Genomic DNA, 17,311 nt, shown 5'->3' on the forward strand with positions numbered 1-17,311 from the left:
TTGTTGTTATTATTGTATTAGCCATAAATTCCAATCGCATTTCATAGTGGATACCGCATACAGCACCAAGAATTCAGCACATTAAAGTGCCCAACAAACCGTGGCTAAAACAACAGCATGGGCATGAGCACACGAGCACCTTCAAACAAGGAGGCTGGCTGGCAGCCAAGCAGGCGCAGCTGAAGGCAAAATCAACTGTTTTCTTCTACGCCTTTGCACATTTTTAACAGGGAAATCCACCTCCCTCATTTTTATAGCTTTTTATAGTATCTGAATTTTTATTTTTTTTTAACTACTGGACGTTGGTTAACGCTATGTATGTTGTATGCATGTGTATATCTGTAGGTATTTATGTACGTGCGTATAGCCAAAATCTCATGAATCTCATTAAAAAGGGCAGCTATAAAGTTCTTGTAATAACAGCAAATTGAGTTCATCCCATTTTTGGTAGTACTGCAACAGCAAAAGCAACAAATCCAACAGCATGAAACTTCTTCATACAGCAAGCAAGCATATATAAAAATGTATTGTATGTAGATACATATATGCATTTGCTGTTTTTTTGGTACATTACTGGTTAAGCGTCTGAAAATGAAGTACTTGCTAATCGTCTCAAGACAGGGGCTGGTTCTTGCAGAGACAAAGCTGGATAACGAACGTCCAGAATACTTGCTATATGGAGATAACAATTCTCAACACTTTACTAGCGGCTCTTGTGGCACATTTGAAGAAAAACAACCCTGTGCAATGTACAGGAATAGAGCTTACTTACCTCGACCAAGACCAAGTGAGAATAGTGCTGGCTCCAGAATTTTGGTTGGAGGGCGGCGATTGGGGTCAACTTGACCAATGAGGTTAAATTAATCAGGCAACTAACACGATTAACCGATTAGTGACCTGTCAAAGTTCGAGCTATGAGACCTAAAAGCATCCAACTTGCTTGAGCTCTCATTTACTTCTCATGCAAATATATACAGCTCGCGAAAAAATGATAGCCCCTTCATTTTTCGAATAGTTTTAACTAAAATTCTACAAAGTTTCATCGAAATTCCAAAATTTTTAATTCGAGCGTCTTCGGTGATGGAGCAAAAATACCGCCGACGAATCACCCCAAAATCTTGCAAGTGACCGTTCGATAGCCTGATCTCCTTCTCCGCGCACGCCTCAACCATTCGCAACAAACTTCGGCACAGGAACAAAGTCCTCTTAGCAACTAACTTATATGCAATAAAATAAGGCAGCCCACCTTCATTACTAAAAATCGTAAGGAATTATTGTATATAAATTTATGCAGTGAAAGCTTTTTTTAAGATGGTTGAGAGTTGGAGGGTTCTAAATAAACACTCCTTCGCTGATCATCGCTATGTTTAGATATTATTGAACGTCTCTCCAACTAGCTAGCTAACATTACGTAAAAACATAAAAAACACAAACTGGAGCTTTTATTAAAAGTTATTTGAAGACAAGTTCTTTAGCTTAGCTCCCATAGAACCTAATTGTACCGCGTATCTTAAAATTATGGTCAACGTATTTACCTGGACCTACCAAAAGCCTAAGTGAGGCATGTTCTGACCCTTAACCGTCGGAAAACCGTGTTGTTGTTGTTGTTGTAGCAGCATACAAGTTCCCCAAAGAGTTTTTGGGGAGTGTTGCTGGAGTGACAGTCCTTAGCCAGATATAAATCTGGATCGTTCCGGTTACGTAGACCCGACTGTCGTGGGAACGTGGGAAAACCGTAAACCCCACCGGTGATCGCGTGAGTTAGACTCACTTCGTTGAATAAGGCCAAAAGGCTTAGCTGTGAGCTTGAATGGTCGGGCCCATAAAAAAGCTTTGAGAGAGGCAATGAGATCTTCGTGGAGAATTTTCTGTGGTGGCATCGAAGGTGTTTCCGAAACTCCAGGTTACAGGAAAGGAAACCCGTGATCTGCTCCTAGAAACTTCTGTTTCTGGGAACATAGCTGCAGGGGAAAACAACCTTACTTTAACTTCTCTCTATATCATGAGGATATGCATCTCGGAAGAAAGGGTTAAATAGGAAGTCCAAAGCTGTAAACCATATAAAAATTTAGGACCGGACGATGTAATACCTGCACAACTAATTACGATACTGAAGTTGTGTGCGAAATGGCTTTCAAGTATTTTCAAGGCCTGTTTCAAACTTAATCATATAATGTTTCTTGAAAGGATAGTTATCAGCTTCTTTTCTGACAACATCGACAGTCGTCTATAGTCTAATGACCAACATGCGTACCGAAAAGGTAAATCTACAGATACCGTACTTCATAGCTTGGTAGCTTAGGGTTAAAGACTTCTCGTAACTTTCTCGAATATTGAAAGCGTTGGACGTACTTCAAGAGATTATTCCTGACGCCACGGGGGCTGTTGGGGTGGATAACTCACTGTAGGAGTTTATCCAACAGCTATTCTGCGAAATGTCGATGCTTGTGACGAAGGTGTTCTTTCTCCACTTCTCACGCTTTTATGTGAAACGGATTGGGGAGTTACAAATGTGGTTGCATACGCCGATGACATTGCCACCACCTTCAGGTGAAAGTTTCGGCAAACGCTATGCAAACTAAGCAGCGAAAAGCTTTGCGATTTATCCAGGTGGTTCACACGCTGTAGCCTAAGCGTCAGCTCAAGCATGGTGGTGCTGGTCCTCTTTATGAGAAAGTATAAAATGGCTTCGGTTACTCTACCGGAGGTAAACGGCGTCCATTAGCTGTCTTGCTACAAATGCCAAATTTCTAGGCGTTATTTTAGATAAAAAGCTGAACTGGAAGGAGAATATGGTTCAGCGTTATGATAAGGCTTCTGTAACCTCCTGTACTTGTAAAAGGGTCATGGCGTCTTAGTCGCCGGATAAAATATCTTTCAGTTTACCAGACTACTGCGACGACTTCATTTTTAGTCATAGCCAGGCTGCAATCAAAGCTCCGAGCTCTCACGTTTTACTCAAAGATTGCACTGGACTGTCGCCTATTTCTACAGGAGATAGGGATGCAAATATCGATAATATCGGTTCGAAATTCGATGCTTGCCACCGATGTTTACAATTTCCTTAAATCGCTAAATTGACGATACATCGATGTCAGTTTCAGCGATGTTCTAAATATGGAATTTACAAGTACTCAGCTTTCCTTTGGAATTTTGTGGCGGTTCATAAAATTTTATTACTCATTCCTTGGGAGAACATTCAGAAATTCCGAGGTTACTCGTAGCTTTCATTATTAATAATGCTAACTTAATCATTAAAATAGGACCGGGCTCTCAGCGAACTTACTACGGTATGCATTTTTATTCTATTTATAGGAAGAATAGAAGAATGGTAAATAAATACAGGGAAATGTAAGTAATTTTCTAATTGAATTACAGAGAGTTGTAATTGAAAAGTTTTAAATTTTCGTTTTAATGTGACTACAACCTAAGTATGAAACATCGGAAACCATCGATATATCGATGTTTTTCTAGCGATGTATTTTAGCATCGATGTTCGATTTTCCGATGCATCGAATCAGCATCGACTTCAGCTCGTCCGAGCATCACCTCCATTAAGAAAGCCAGATGCTAGCGATAAAAGAGCATACCATATTGTCGAAGCAATTACTCGACACCATCCCAACAACGCCCTGCTTCGAAACGAACCACCCCTACAGCACGTGAGACGACACCTGCGCGCCAGATATCGAGCCGTACGTAGACCATTCGTTCGACACACCAAAATAGAGAGCGGCAACAAGCCTTAACACACGTAAAGACAACATCATACTAGGCGGTCGCCCTCGCCCATAAATATAGAGGAAGCGGAACTGCCGAGGTAGACCAGATGCGCCCTAGCACGACTCCGTCCTGGGTGATGCCATCGACTCAACAACTACCTCTCTCGGCTGAACAGAGGAGTGGCAAACACCTGCCTCGCTTGTGGGCAAGGTTCTCACAACACCCAACATCTCTTCCAACCGTACAACCCTGACACCAGAAACACTCTGGACTGCGCCCAACGACGCCGCCCGCTTCCTCGCAGAGTCAGAGGATAAAGATGATGACTCATGACAAAACCCTGGGGGTTGAGTACCTCTGCTGAAACAGCTATTCAGCGGGTGCTTTAAAAAAATCAGTTTACATCCAAAATGTTCTCTCGATAAAAACGACACAAAATAAACTTTCTTCGTGATACGCCCTACTACACATTCATACATATTCCTACGAGACAAATCTGACGGAAAGTAATACACACATACCAGTGAACCTACGCAAATGCATGTAAGGAAAATCCTGTGTACTAGCGAGAAAGAAACAGCACATGTTAAAAGGAAATCACACCTATAGGAAAGTATTAGATTTTTAAAAATCGCCCTAGATAATACTCCAAGTCGGATACTCAGATGATTCATCGGAGATCAGTCAGTTGTCCCGTAGGAAAGTTTTTCTGCTCTCGGATGTATACTTTATAACGGTGGTGGGCCCGGGAAAAGTTCCTTCAAGCTTTGTATACATTTAGTATAGAAAGCTTGAGAGAGCTTTGGACGCGGGCAAGCTGATGCCCACCACCGATTTATCATGAAAAGACAGGAAACGAAATATTCAAACTCCTATCTTCCGTATGCTAAAGTGGCAACTCTCAGTTCCCATTTAGGTGTTTTTAGTCTGCGCTCACATCGATGATCAATTTATAGTGCATGAAAAATGTTTGACAGTAAACTACCGGCGTACGTGAATAATTAGGTTGGCCTGTAGGTGTTGGCTGAAGGATTGCGGATTAAGGCCAAAAACATAGTGGAGCGGCGAGCGCAAAGAGCATCGAGCAAAGCTTCGATTTCAATCGCATATGTTTCAATGGGAGAGCGCATAACCTGCAAAAATCGTTGGACCATGTAGTCTATCTGTGGTAAATTGGAGTACTTACAAAAGTGTTCCTCTGTCATGCTGTAGCGGACCAACTCGTGTCTCTGCGCCAGCTTATTGTTTGTTATCCGATCACTGCTCGTGTGTTAACGAAATGTGATTGAAGTTGAGCATTTGAAAGCACATTTGCATGTCTGGCTGTAGCTGAACGTGTAGAGATGCTCGCTGTTAGTTCTTAGCCCCCAGCATGTTTGGGTTCGAATGCCGTCAGAGGCATCATGTAATTTTTAATTTTTGTCTTGGTTTTTATTAATTTCGAAAAAGCATTTGAGAAGTGAAGAACAAAAGCGCGTTCAATCGAAAAAATATAACAACAATGCCATTGTTAATATGTTGGAGTAGTTTTGTGCTACTCTGATGTAATGCATGGATGGAGTATATGGTCCTGCCCCAGGACATCGCAATGTTAATTGGACCATATTTTTTTATATGAATTGTGGCTAATTTTGGGTACTCCTTGGTCCTTAGGAAGTACTCTTTACACGCATGCATGGAGTAGTCTTGATTTTTGCAGGGTAGTGAAGAGCAAAGCGTGCATACACTTTTTTAATTGAAGCTTTGCTCGATGACAGCTCTTCGCTTCGCTCGCCGCTCCACTATGTTTTGGCCTTAGCAAGCCGGGAAGTCGTGGGTTCGAATCCCACTCCCAGGGAACGTTTTTTACATCTATTTTTGTTCTTTTAAATATTATTTAAATTTTTGTTATTTAATTATAGTTGTTGTGGCCTTTTTAATTAAATTTAAACTATAAAAATTTGATAATAACGAAATAATTACATATATGAAATACCATAAACAAAGAAAAGATATTAAAACAAAATTTAATAAAATAAAATAATTTTTGTGTTAGATAAAATAAAAATAATTGTTTAGAATCGCTCGGAGTGGGGACCGAAGCTGGGTGCTATTGCGTTTACTACTTCAACAACAAAATAAAACTTAGAACCTTATTTTTCCGTTTTAAACCCGCGTTATCCTCATTTTAAAGTTAAAATTCTGTTTTTGCCATAAAATGCATTTTAAGTTGACTATGATTACAATAAAACACAATTTTAATCGGTAAAAACTACTTCTAACTTCTCTGTGACCACGGGCCCTAGTATGTAGGTTCTCCATTTGCCATAAAGTGGCAACACTTATCTCTCAGAGAAGCTGTCACCAACAGCGTACAATTGCACCAAATTTGCTAAGATTTTTGAAAAATTTTAAGATTTGAACCCTACTATGCTTTATTCTACTTTTACTACGCTTTTTATATTTCATTCAACATATGGGCAGCAACTACTTGTAAATCACTATAACTTCACAGGACATGGTTTCAAGGTCTAAACGTATATTCTTACTTAAAATTGTGCAAGCGACTGACCAAAAATATCTGCAACGTTGATAGGCACCACCGGTCAAATTTTCGTAAACAGGCAGAAAGATTCAACAAAGCGGCTCACAGAGACGAAATGTTAGTTCTATAAGTTCGGTACTTCGAAAACGCCACTGTAAAATAAACAAATATTATACAATACAAAAGAGTTCAAATGTAATTGAAATTCAAATATTATGTTTACGTTTTAAGACATTAGTTGTGTTTTTTTACAAATTATCCAGTAACTTGCCAGCAACTCTCCAGTAACTTTATTTCTAAGAATTCGCTCTCATAGGAAAAATTTGCAATAAAGTACGTGAACGCTTTTCCAGTAATAATTTGCGAGTTTCATGAACAGCTGATAAATTTGTTGTTTATTCGCAGCAAATTCATAATAAAACAATATATTTTGTATTTAAATAGGTTTATTTTGTGAAATTCAACAATAACAACCCACAAACAGTTTCCTTATTAGTTTAAATTTCATCCAGAAACATGCGATCAGCTGTTTTTCGTACTGGCAAATTCTTACAAGTAAAAATTTATCCAGTAAAATCCAGTAAAAACTTGCAACCTCAACTGTCATTTTTCGCTCCCTCAATTTCCCCTACCTTGCAAGTTTTTGCGTACGAAAACGCCAAAACATGAAAATTCGTAAAAACTTTTACTGGATTTTACTGGATATGAGTAAAAAAACGCAACTATTAAATATGCACATTAATTTAAAATAACCAATTTGTATCTTTGCAGACTTTTTTTACTACTATTTTTTACTACTTTTTTCTGGTATTTTGCTACGCAATCGGATTCGTGAGTTGCATGTAGTGCATTAGTAGTAGAAGTGCACAATGCAACAGGGTGAAACCAGTGTTTAACACCCTATACTTCCAGTAGTGCATTCCAGTGACGTCCGGTAGTGCATTCCAGTGGAAGTTTTGTGATCTATCCCTGTTCTGACATTCATTCTTGTTTTTGAAGTTTTGTCTTAATCTTCGTGCAGTTAGAAAAGGAATTTTGCTGAAAACTTTGGAAAATTTGGTGCAAGCAACTGTAAAAAAGTGCAAATTGTAAAATGTAAATTCAATGCAAAAAAAAGCTGTAAAAAGTAAGCATTATCTGCAAAGTAGAGCAGTACCATCACTACCAACAGCGTTGCGGATAAAAAGGTGTCAGAAAAAAGGCCTGAAAAAGGGCGGAAAGGTGCACCCAAAAATTTAACGAGGAAGGGAAGCACAATCAGCAGTGAAAAAAATCTCCCATTATCGTATGCAGCGCTAGCATAGGTGTGTGCAAAATCAAGCAAAGACAAAGAATAAACGTATTAGCAAAGAAAATTGTAAGCAACTAACTAAAAGTAGTAATATAAATTTTTTTCCTTTTCCACGCACAAATACTTTCATACCTCGTCAGTCCAGCCCACCGCCCCGTAGCAATTGTAGTCGGGATGTCTGCGTTACTACAGGAATTAGAAATCTTTCAGCTGCGCCCGCTGATCACTAATTTTAGTTGCAAATTATCCACAGTGAGCGAGTACGATGTTCGCAAACAATTACTGTGTCTCGTCTCTGAAGAAAATGATATTGTGCTGCGCTACACAAGTGAAGGCGGACAGGAAGTGCTTAAATTGATTTCCTGGTTTCGACGCACCAATCGGGTAGTGCATGACGTTTGCTTTGATCCCTCCGGCACTTGGCTGTTGGTATTGTGTAAGTATACTTTACCGTTAAAAGGGTCAAATGACAAGTAATTTTTAGCAAAAAAAAACAAAAAATATTTATATATATATATATCATGATCCAATGATCGGATCTGAACCAGATTAGTATGGGACGTGGTCCAAAGTTATGCGGTAACATACATAAAAAAAAAATTTTCCGACGAACTGATAACCTCCTTCTTTTTTGGAAGTCGGTTAAAAATATGCTTACCTGACTTGGAAGTGACCAAATTCGTGCTATGCATATTGCTGCGTAAATTATTTTAATACTTAGCTAACGGTCATAATTAAATTTATCCATGCCCTAAATTTATCAAAATCTGTAGATATTACTTATTAAGGTATGAAAATGTGATTTGTGGGTGGGGTTTGTTGTGTCAGCTGGGGGTGTTCAACCGCGCATGGTTATGCCGATGAGTATGTGTGCCTCGGTGCGGGGCTTTAAGTGCCGTGATTAAAGCTGCAAAGCTATGTGATTTAAACGATAGCTTCGCTTGGACATTTACCCTCCTAACAGATATTCCATCGGTTTTTTATGCTATTGATTTTCGTTTTTTTGTTTTGCTTGTGCTACATGTTTGTTTATCAATTGATTTTTGCGGCGACCGCTTGCGCTTTCTACGCATAGGTGTTGGGGTACGTTGAACTGTGAAAGTAATATGGTAGCAAAAGAAGTGGGGTGCAGTATATGTCAATACTTTGATAAATGCAAAAGACCTACGGCCTCGTCTTTGTTTTGCGTGTGCCGTCAACGTCAGTGTCTCTGTACGCTATCACGCCATCATTGTCGCTCTAGACAGCTTGTCGCTGTAAATTGAGTTTACACAATTTGTATAACCTGAATTATCGAATGCATTTTTCTTTCGTACATATGTATTAGATCAAAAAGTTCTGGCATCGTATTGGTTGTTTATAAAGGAAACTTAAATTGTTTTATTGAGCCCCAATTTTAATCAGTCTTCAATTTGTAAATAAGTTGTCAAATTGTAAATAAATTGTAAATACTTCATAAATACTTATATGAATTACCATATTCGGGGGTTCTATAACATGATGGTCCTAATTTTTTTCCTAAACTACACATAAACCTAACTTTTAATCAAACCTCTAAAATATATTTTTATATTAACACTTTATAATATTAATTTCAAATTGCAAGGCTTCGACAACACATTGCACATTGTGCCTGCACTCGCTGTGGTTGACAAAACATTCATGGAGCCAACGAATTCAGCGCATCCGCCGCAGCAGCCATACAGCACAACACAAATTACCTCATACATTATCCCATTTGTTGGACCACACGAGTGTCCCAATTCAAAAAAGTGCCCTAACCAGGCCACATTCAATGAGACAACAGTAAAACCGCAATCTCCATCACCACCCGTAATGCCTACGGATAGCGACGAGCAGGGAAAAAGCCTTGCAGTGGCTGTGCAGCCAGCAGAGGGCGAAAAACTTTCAGATTCACGGGAAAGTATCGTACAGGCGTCACAATTACTCGTTGAAGTTGAGGTGAATATCGCACCTAAACTGCCAGTCGATGCGAATCTCGAAGCTTATAGCCATGATGTGCCCGCTAGCATGCTTGCGCCCAGCGCACCACCTAATGTCAGTGAAGATAAGACGGGTAATGCACAAGTCATGGCTACTTCCTTTATGGCATCGGTAACTTGTCCATATCCACTGGCGGTTGTATGGTGGCAAACTATTGATGGCGTAAATCGCGCTGTTATTGGCTATTCGGACGGTTCCATATGTTTTGTGGGTTTGAGTCCCAATTGTCCTTTTGTCGCGAGTACCGCAATCGAAACGGGGTCCATAGTAAAGCTGCTTATTTGCAAAGACAGCACTTTCGAGAGTGTTATGTTACTGGTAAGTTTAAAATAAAGAACTTTATTCTATGTAACCACTAACAAATTCTCGCTTATGCAATGAACATTCACAGATTACTTCCTCTCTGAAGCAGCAATTTAAGTTGCTACTGGAACAAAAGGCCATTAAATACATCTATCCCGGCGAGCTGTCACCCAGCACCGTGCACGGCCGGGACAGTGATTGGCAAATCGTTATGCCACTAAAAACGCAAAGTAACTGCTCTGATCCGGCATCGGACAACAGCCAGTTGGATGAAGATGTATTTCTAAAAAACGATGAGGTTCCGAGCACATCAAATGGTGTCCAACTGCGACGTTCGGGCTTGATTTCTGGTGCTCATATGCAAATGCCGAAGACAGCAGTGCCACCACCGCCTCCACCTTACACAGTGGCTATAAATCGGCACTTAGACACGGCAACCACAACAAGCATATCTGCATTAGGTGGAAACAATGCGGGTATGACGAATAGCAGCACCAGCATTTCCTCTACTACAGCCATTGGCAATGGGAACTCTGCGACGGGTGTACGTTTCACACAACAACAGCTGCCTGAATTGGACGATGTGAATGCACGTGCTGGCATTTTGCCAGCGGCACGTGCACGTCTAGCCTCTTTGAAGAGCCTAGGCACAAAAAAGCTTAATGCCATCAAAATGCGTCTTTCCGATAATCGGCAAAAACTTGAAGACTGTAAGTAAATTAATTACTGGTTCGCATAATATTTATCGCATAAAACATTAAAAAAATAATAATTTGGAAAAATTAATTCGTATAAATTTTTCTAACTACTGTATTTTCTAAAACTATAATTTGCTTTTTATAAAACCTTTTCCTTTTTAATTTCTCAGTTATAAAATGTATTGTAATTTTGTTAAATAGATTGCGTGAGAAACGCGGTGAGTTTAGCCAACGTTTATGCCACAACACATGAGTTGTTGCCATGCTTACAATCATTTTCGCCGAACAGTTAGTGAAATCAGACATTCAAAACTCGTGTTTCAATACTCACTTAGCGCGAACTCTTAATTCACCTGCGATTTTGCGTTCTCTGTACAAATATGTCCTCCAAACATTTGTTTCATCTCCCAAGTTTCGTTACATTACAATTACAAATTGATGTTGTTTACGAATTTAATTGGCGGCCATGTATTTCTAATCGTTTTTGTCTTTCGTTGCAGACATGCCTGAAAATACTCTTGGCAATTTCGCTATTATGGATTCACCATCACTCACACCCGAAGTGCTTAACAACTCCAGTGGCTCCTTTTACACCATACAGAATCTGCGAAGCACCTATCTGCTAAGCGCGCTGCACAGTCACACAAACAGTCTGACTGTTCATAGCATTGATATTAGTTTGAAGCCACTGTTTTTATATAAAATCCCGAAGAATTGTTTTGATATACTAATAAGCTCAAATTTGCTCTACACTATTCAATATGTTGATATAAATGCCCATAATCCAAAGGAAACCATATCTCAGAACATCGAAAAGAATACAGAAAAGGAGAATCGCGACACAGATGTTGAAAAAGAAGATAACTATGCCGAGAAAGTGGCCAATGTGAGCGACGTGAGTGAAGATTTTGACTCGCTGCTTGCTGGCATGAACATAGCACCCTCATATAGTGCAGATACTAGTGCGACCACAAGTGGGCCATCCAGCAGCGACAGTTTGTCGCCAAGCAATGCAGTGAATGCGGTAGGAGTGATCAGCAGTGCAATGGCTTCGTTGCGTACTGGCGATGAGGATGTGAGTATTTAAATATGAAATATAAATTGTTAAAACGTTTAGAATTTTCCTCAATTTAGCGTTTCAACACCTCCTCCCAGTTGACTGTTTTTCGCTTTGAAAATGAAACTGTGCTTAATCTCTATCAAATGGCGACCTATCATACTAGCGATCTAAGTGAAGTCATATCAAAGGAGGATAAAGCTAAAGCATTCGATTTCAAGGACATCCGCTCTCCCATGGATTACGTGCAGTTCTATGAGAACGCAGATGTCAAAGAGGAGTACTCATTGCGTCAAATGGAAATTATGAAGCATGAATTTCCAAAAATCAACTATGATCCCTGCTATGTGGTCACCAACAAAAATGTTTACTACATACAATTAAAGTGAATTTTTGTATTTTTTTATTAAATTTGTAAATTTCTCCAAATCTTTGATTCATTCCAGAAAAGAGCCGTTTGCCGTCTTCCTGGACTCTGCTTTAGCCGGTGAATGGACACAATGTCGTGAATTCTGCAACACCTTTGATCTCGCCTACGAAGCGTGCATAGAATTTGCGGGTGATTATCTACTGCGTCGCAAGAAGGTCACACAAGCGCTCGTCACCTATAATTCAGCACGAATTAAACCCATCCGTACAGCTCTCAAGCTAGCCATGTTCGGACAAACATGTGCACTAATGCATCTCTGTGCTATGGCGCTGAAAACGACATATCTGCTCAAGTCGAAATATTTTTGCAGTCCCATAATAAAAACGGTGCTTAAAGATATTACATATCGCCATTCGGAGGATGTGCGCTCCGTACTGCCATTCTCGAAAAGCACAAATCTCTTAAATGTGGTGAATGAGGGGCAATCAGCGGGTGATTACACATATGGAGTGGATGATTCGCTTAGTAATTTACAAATGTCACCATCATCACAATTTCATTTGGCCAATTTATTGTTAATAACACTGGCGGAACGCGCCGTGAATGATAAAAATTACTTACCACTATGGTAAGTATACGACTGTCATATGATTGGTACATTTTGTGAAATTAAAAAAAAATTTAAAAAACAACAGGAATTTCTTGGTAACCAACACAAAATACCACACGAATATGACGAGCATTGTACTTTGTCAAAGCGGGCTCTTCTCTTCTGCGCTTATTTTGGCGAAGACGCGAGGCGTTTGTATAGACACATTTCTGGCGTTGACCAGCGTTGTTGGACAGGAGTTCGGTAAATATCGTAAAGACTGTTTACAAGAAAGGAATAATAACTGTTTTACGTTAGGCTGGTATACAGAGATGAATGTGTGCTTATATAATTTGAGTGAACTAATGTTCGCTGAAACAATCACCTATTTGCCGCAGGTGGCCGTGGACTATTTTGGTTTTATTCAAGAGAAACTTCCGAATATACGACATTGTGTACTTAAGGTGGGTGCTTATTTTCATTAGAAATTATAGCAAAACATATTTTTAATCATTTCTGCTTCAGCGCTTAGAACAACAACTCAACCCTTTTTCTGCCGTACTTCGTCCAGTGGTTTCGCACACTTCCTCCGGTCACTTAGAGCTCAATATAAATGACAATAAAACATTTTTATTTGATTTTTGTAAAAATCTAATTGAGACATATTTAGCAGTTCTCATATACATGGAATCTCAACGTTCAAAGAGCGAGCACATAATCAACGCTTTATCTACATTTCGTATAACATACGAGGACAATCAGGTAGGCATGCTGGCAGTTTGATATTAATACTTCTATAAATAAAATACTAATATTTATCTTTCCTGACGACCATTATATGTTTTCACAGTTTGCAATCGAAACGTCTCGTTTCAAACCTATCTCAGCTGGTTGTGCACATTGCGCTTGCGTTGTGGATGGTGTTGCTTACTTTTGGGGTTCGAATGGAGTGCCTTGCAATTATAGCGTTAACAAGTCTTCCGGTATGTCGTAATTTTAAATACATAAGTAACTTTAATTCCTTCTTTAACAACAAATACTTTGCATTTAGATCCTCCAGAGCCACCACATGCAGTTAAAAGTTTAGATTTGCTGTCACAATTGAATTTGGAAGTTCATACAGTGAAATGTGGACGGCAGCATACTTTAGTATTAACGAACAATGGGGTGCGTATGGTTTTTTTACACAATTTCGTATACCTATAATTCTTATTGCATATAATTCTGATTTAACATTTCTCTGAAATATAGTTGTATGCCTTTGGCAACAATAATCTTCTACAATTGGGCACTGGACGCGATATGCAAGTGTCATTACAACCAATGCTTGTGCGCGCTTTCGATGGTAAAAATATAACAATCATAGAAGCGGGACAATATCACAATGCTGCTGTTGCTGACGGAGTGTTATATACCTGGGGGTAAGTGAATGGGCGCAATAGAGCAACGTATCTAAGTGATAAATTCAAAATTTTCTTTCTTTCTTAACTAGTTGGGGCATATATGGGCAACTAGGTCATGGGAACTGCGAGAGTGTGCCTGAACCGAAAGTAGTTTCATTCTTCAAATCAAAGGTGAGCCTTGGAAATACGAGTTTATTATAAACTTACTAAATTTTTCACGTTTTAGAAAATACTCCAAGTATCCCTGGGCCACGCGCACAGCTTGGTTCTCTGTCAGGCAACAAACAACCCAAATGCCACCGATTTATTTGTGTTTGGCTCTAACCATTTTGGCCAATTGGGTGTTGGTACAGGTTTGTCAAATTTCGAAGAAGGCAGCAACATTTCCGCCGACGATGGAATGCATTGCACTAGTCAAGTGAAGAGCTTGGTGCCGCTGAAGCTATTCGTGTGCGCCGAAAGAATAAGACTGATACATACCAAATTTTTTTCTAACGTAAGCATGCTTCTTGTGTTAATTTATTATTTTTTTCATACGCTTTATGGATCTCCCCACCAACTAATCGTAGTTAGCTGTCGATGAAAACGGGCACATGTACACGTGGGGCTCATCGCCACAGGCGCTACGTTTGGCGAATCAGATAAAACGACGTGCGAATGCTAAACAAAAAATGGAAGAGCATCAACGGCGTGAAATGAGCAAACGTTTCGAAGCTACATTAGCCAGTGACACCACAAGCACGCCTTGCGTTTCATCAACGTCCAAAAGCGCTTATGAGGAAGCACCCAAGTCGATGGCCAATGAAATTGTTTCTAGCATACTTACAGATGTTATTGACAAAACCGCAGCACCGACCGTTCTTGAAGCCACGACCGAAATCGCTCCAGTAACAAGTATGGTTGCTCCGAATACAAGCAAAGACCTAGAGCTCGATGAAGTTTTGGCATCAAGTGTTATTGCTGTGCAAGAAGATGACGAACTGAAAGAGGAGGGCATGAAAGAAATCATAGTTAAAGAAATTGCTGCAGCCGGCACTGAGATCACCATACAGTTAGTAAACGATGTTGTTGAGGAATTGGTCGAAAAAGTTAAGCCGATGGTTGCACAGCCGCTAAAGCCTTTGAAGCCTATTTCGCAGGAAGTTGACGGAGCTTCAGCAAACGCGGCAGACACCCAACAGCAGAAGGCAGGGGCTGCGACGGTGAATGCATCAGCTGCTGACGTCGATCCTTGCGAACATATGACACCACATTTGGTGGACACAACCGAAGTGGCAGGGCAAATATTACAGGTATATTAAGATTGATGTACTTCCAGTTTGGTACATGCAATTTCGTTTTATTTACTTTATCGATTTAAGATATAGTTTGTGAAGACTTCATGTACTTAACTTGAAAATAAACTGTATGGGCAAACATGTGAAAACAATTTTTTCAACACCAAACTTAGCTTTGCTATTTCTTTTCTCCACAGATCTCAAGCGGACTCTTCCACTTCGCCTTGATCTCATCCACTTGCACTTTGTACACTTGGGGCAAGAATTTAGAACACCAGCTGGGCACAGGCGATAAGGAGCGCCGTGCAGTCAGCAAACCCTCGCCAGTGGACTGCGTCGATCGTCCGATGTACGTTGATTGCGGCGCTGATTTTACGCTCGTCATGACCACTGAATACATGGTTAAGGCGTTCGGTGGCAATTCAAACGGACAGGTATATTCAGATATAGGTTATAACGCTACTTTTTTCTAGCAAATTATTTATTCACAGTGCGGTCGCGATCTGGGTCCCTCCATCGATAAAATGAAACAGCGTGTTGTTTGTTTGCCCACCACCAAGCGGCTAATGCGTTTCGAAAGTCAATGTGTAGACATGCCTGTCGAAATAAATTTGCCACGCCCACGCATACGTTTGGAATCAGATCCTGTACGCTATTTGAAAAGTATACCTAAATATCAACCCCAGTTCATGCAAGAGGCTGGCATAAGTTTCGATGATGCGGCTAACTTTGAGCGTCCATCGCCTTCGAATCAGTATAAGTCCACTACTCAGGCTGATAGTAGTGAGAATGTAGTTACCGGTCAAGACTCCGATGAAATGATCTCAAGCCTAGAGAATTTAAGTAACAATGAACCGAACGATGGGTGTTCATTGAACTTTTCGTTGCTGCCTTCGTCAGGTGCGGCTGGTGTGGTGCCTGCGTCAGCAGTAACGGCAGAAGATGGCCAGCATAGTATCGCTGTGGATGATATAACCCCAGATGAACAGAGTTATGCGCGCCTACCCGTTACGGATAACTCGGACACAAGCTGTGCTGTGGCCGGCCAACAGAGTGTGGAACAATGTCCACTGGTAGCGGAAACAAAGCTGGAGGCAAACGACGAACGTACACCACAAGCCGGTGGCTCGCAAAGTACGCTCACTTCGAATGCGCCCGTCGAAGGTGAAGAAGACACTTTGGAGGAGGACGAGAGTTTACAGCAGCTGCGTCAGTATATACACTATTGCTTGTACGTGTTCCACGGGTTGTACAATCCCGACAAAATTAGTGATTTCTCGAAAGATCGCCTGGAGTATCGCGTACGTACACTTATGCTCAATTTCAAATTTGTGGATGCGTTTGTATTGTGCCTGCAAAATTGCAACAGCGCAAATAAAGCATTGAAAGTTTTCGCATACTTCTCCAAGGACACGGGACTCGTGCCGCTGCGACGACAAGATGTGAAGTACTTAATTTACTATTTGATGAGACACTTTATGGCGCAAAAATTCGATATGCTTGAATGTGAACGTTTCTTTATGGGTGATCTTGAGTACTACTTGCTCGAATTATCGTATGTGCTGTTCTTTAACAACAACAATACAATGCTGGAGAGAAATTTAAATGAGAAATTCAAGAGCTATTTTGCGGACGAGGAAGCGCACCTAAATCAAAATCAAAACGATAATGAGCAGTCGCAACATAACCTGGAGGATACGGATGTGATATTCGATAGCCTAAGCGTTAAGTTCAAAACGATCGTTTGCCAGAGGCTGATGCAGCACTGCAACAATTAGTTGCTGGTGCTAAGCACCATTAGATTAACTTGTTTTTAATTTATTAATTCGTGATATGAGTTGTTTTTTAGTTCTTTCGGCGTTTTATATTGTATTTAAATTTACACCTAATTTATATATATTTGTGTTATAACGAGAAAATGTAATATACATATACATACATACATACATATTTATATTCATTTATACCTCATACATTATATGCGTTACTTATGTGTTTGAGTTGTATTTTTTTCTCTTTCCCTTGGTTTAATACTGACTTCGCCTAAAGTTAACGCGAAAAACGTACACAGT

The 17,311-nt window shown here is 40.0% G+C and overlaps 1 protein-coding gene across 3 annotated transcripts; it reads left to right on the forward strand.

The window, feature by feature from the left end:
• The first annotated feature begins 7,241 nt into the window (after positions 1-7,241).
• Positions 7,242-17,236, forward strand: LOC118737630. 3 transcript variants are annotated; one of them, XM_036468254.1, is made up of 18 exons: positions 7,242-7,551; positions 7,684-7,974; positions 9,145-9,860; positions 9,934-10,555; positions 11,044-11,618; positions 11,678-11,985; positions 12,047-12,598; positions 12,666-12,823; positions 12,878-13,023; positions 13,085-13,321; positions 13,410-13,542; positions 13,611-13,726; positions 13,811-13,980; positions 14,052-14,133; positions 14,189-14,458; positions 14,532-15,254; positions 15,437-15,673; positions 15,731-17,236. In XM_036468254.1, the coding sequence occupies exons 2-18, from the start codon at positions 7,713-7,715 to the stop codon at positions 17,015-17,017; spliced, it is 6,594 nt and encodes a 2,197-aa protein (XP_036324147.1). In that variant the 5' UTR covers positions 7,242-7,551; positions 7,684-7,712; the 3' UTR covers positions 17,018-17,236. The 3 variants fall into 3 exon arrangements, with proteins under 3 accessions (XP_036324147.1, XP_036324146.1, XP_036324144.1); XM_036468253.1 differs by having other exon boundaries at positions 7,679-7,974; positions 12,666-13,023; XM_036468251.1 differs by having other exon boundaries at positions 12,666-13,023.
• The last annotated feature ends 75 nt before the right edge of the window (positions 17,237-17,311 follow it).

This window comes from Rhagoletis pomonella, unplaced genomic scaffold, assembly GCF_013731165.1.
Source record: "Rhagoletis pomonella isolate Grant_MI unplaced genomic scaffold, Rhpom_1.0 Rhpom_scaffold_00004, whole genome shotgun sequence".
NCBI classification, from domain to species: domain Eukaryota; kingdom Metazoa; phylum Arthropoda; class Insecta; order Diptera; family Tephritidae; genus Rhagoletis; species Rhagoletis pomonella.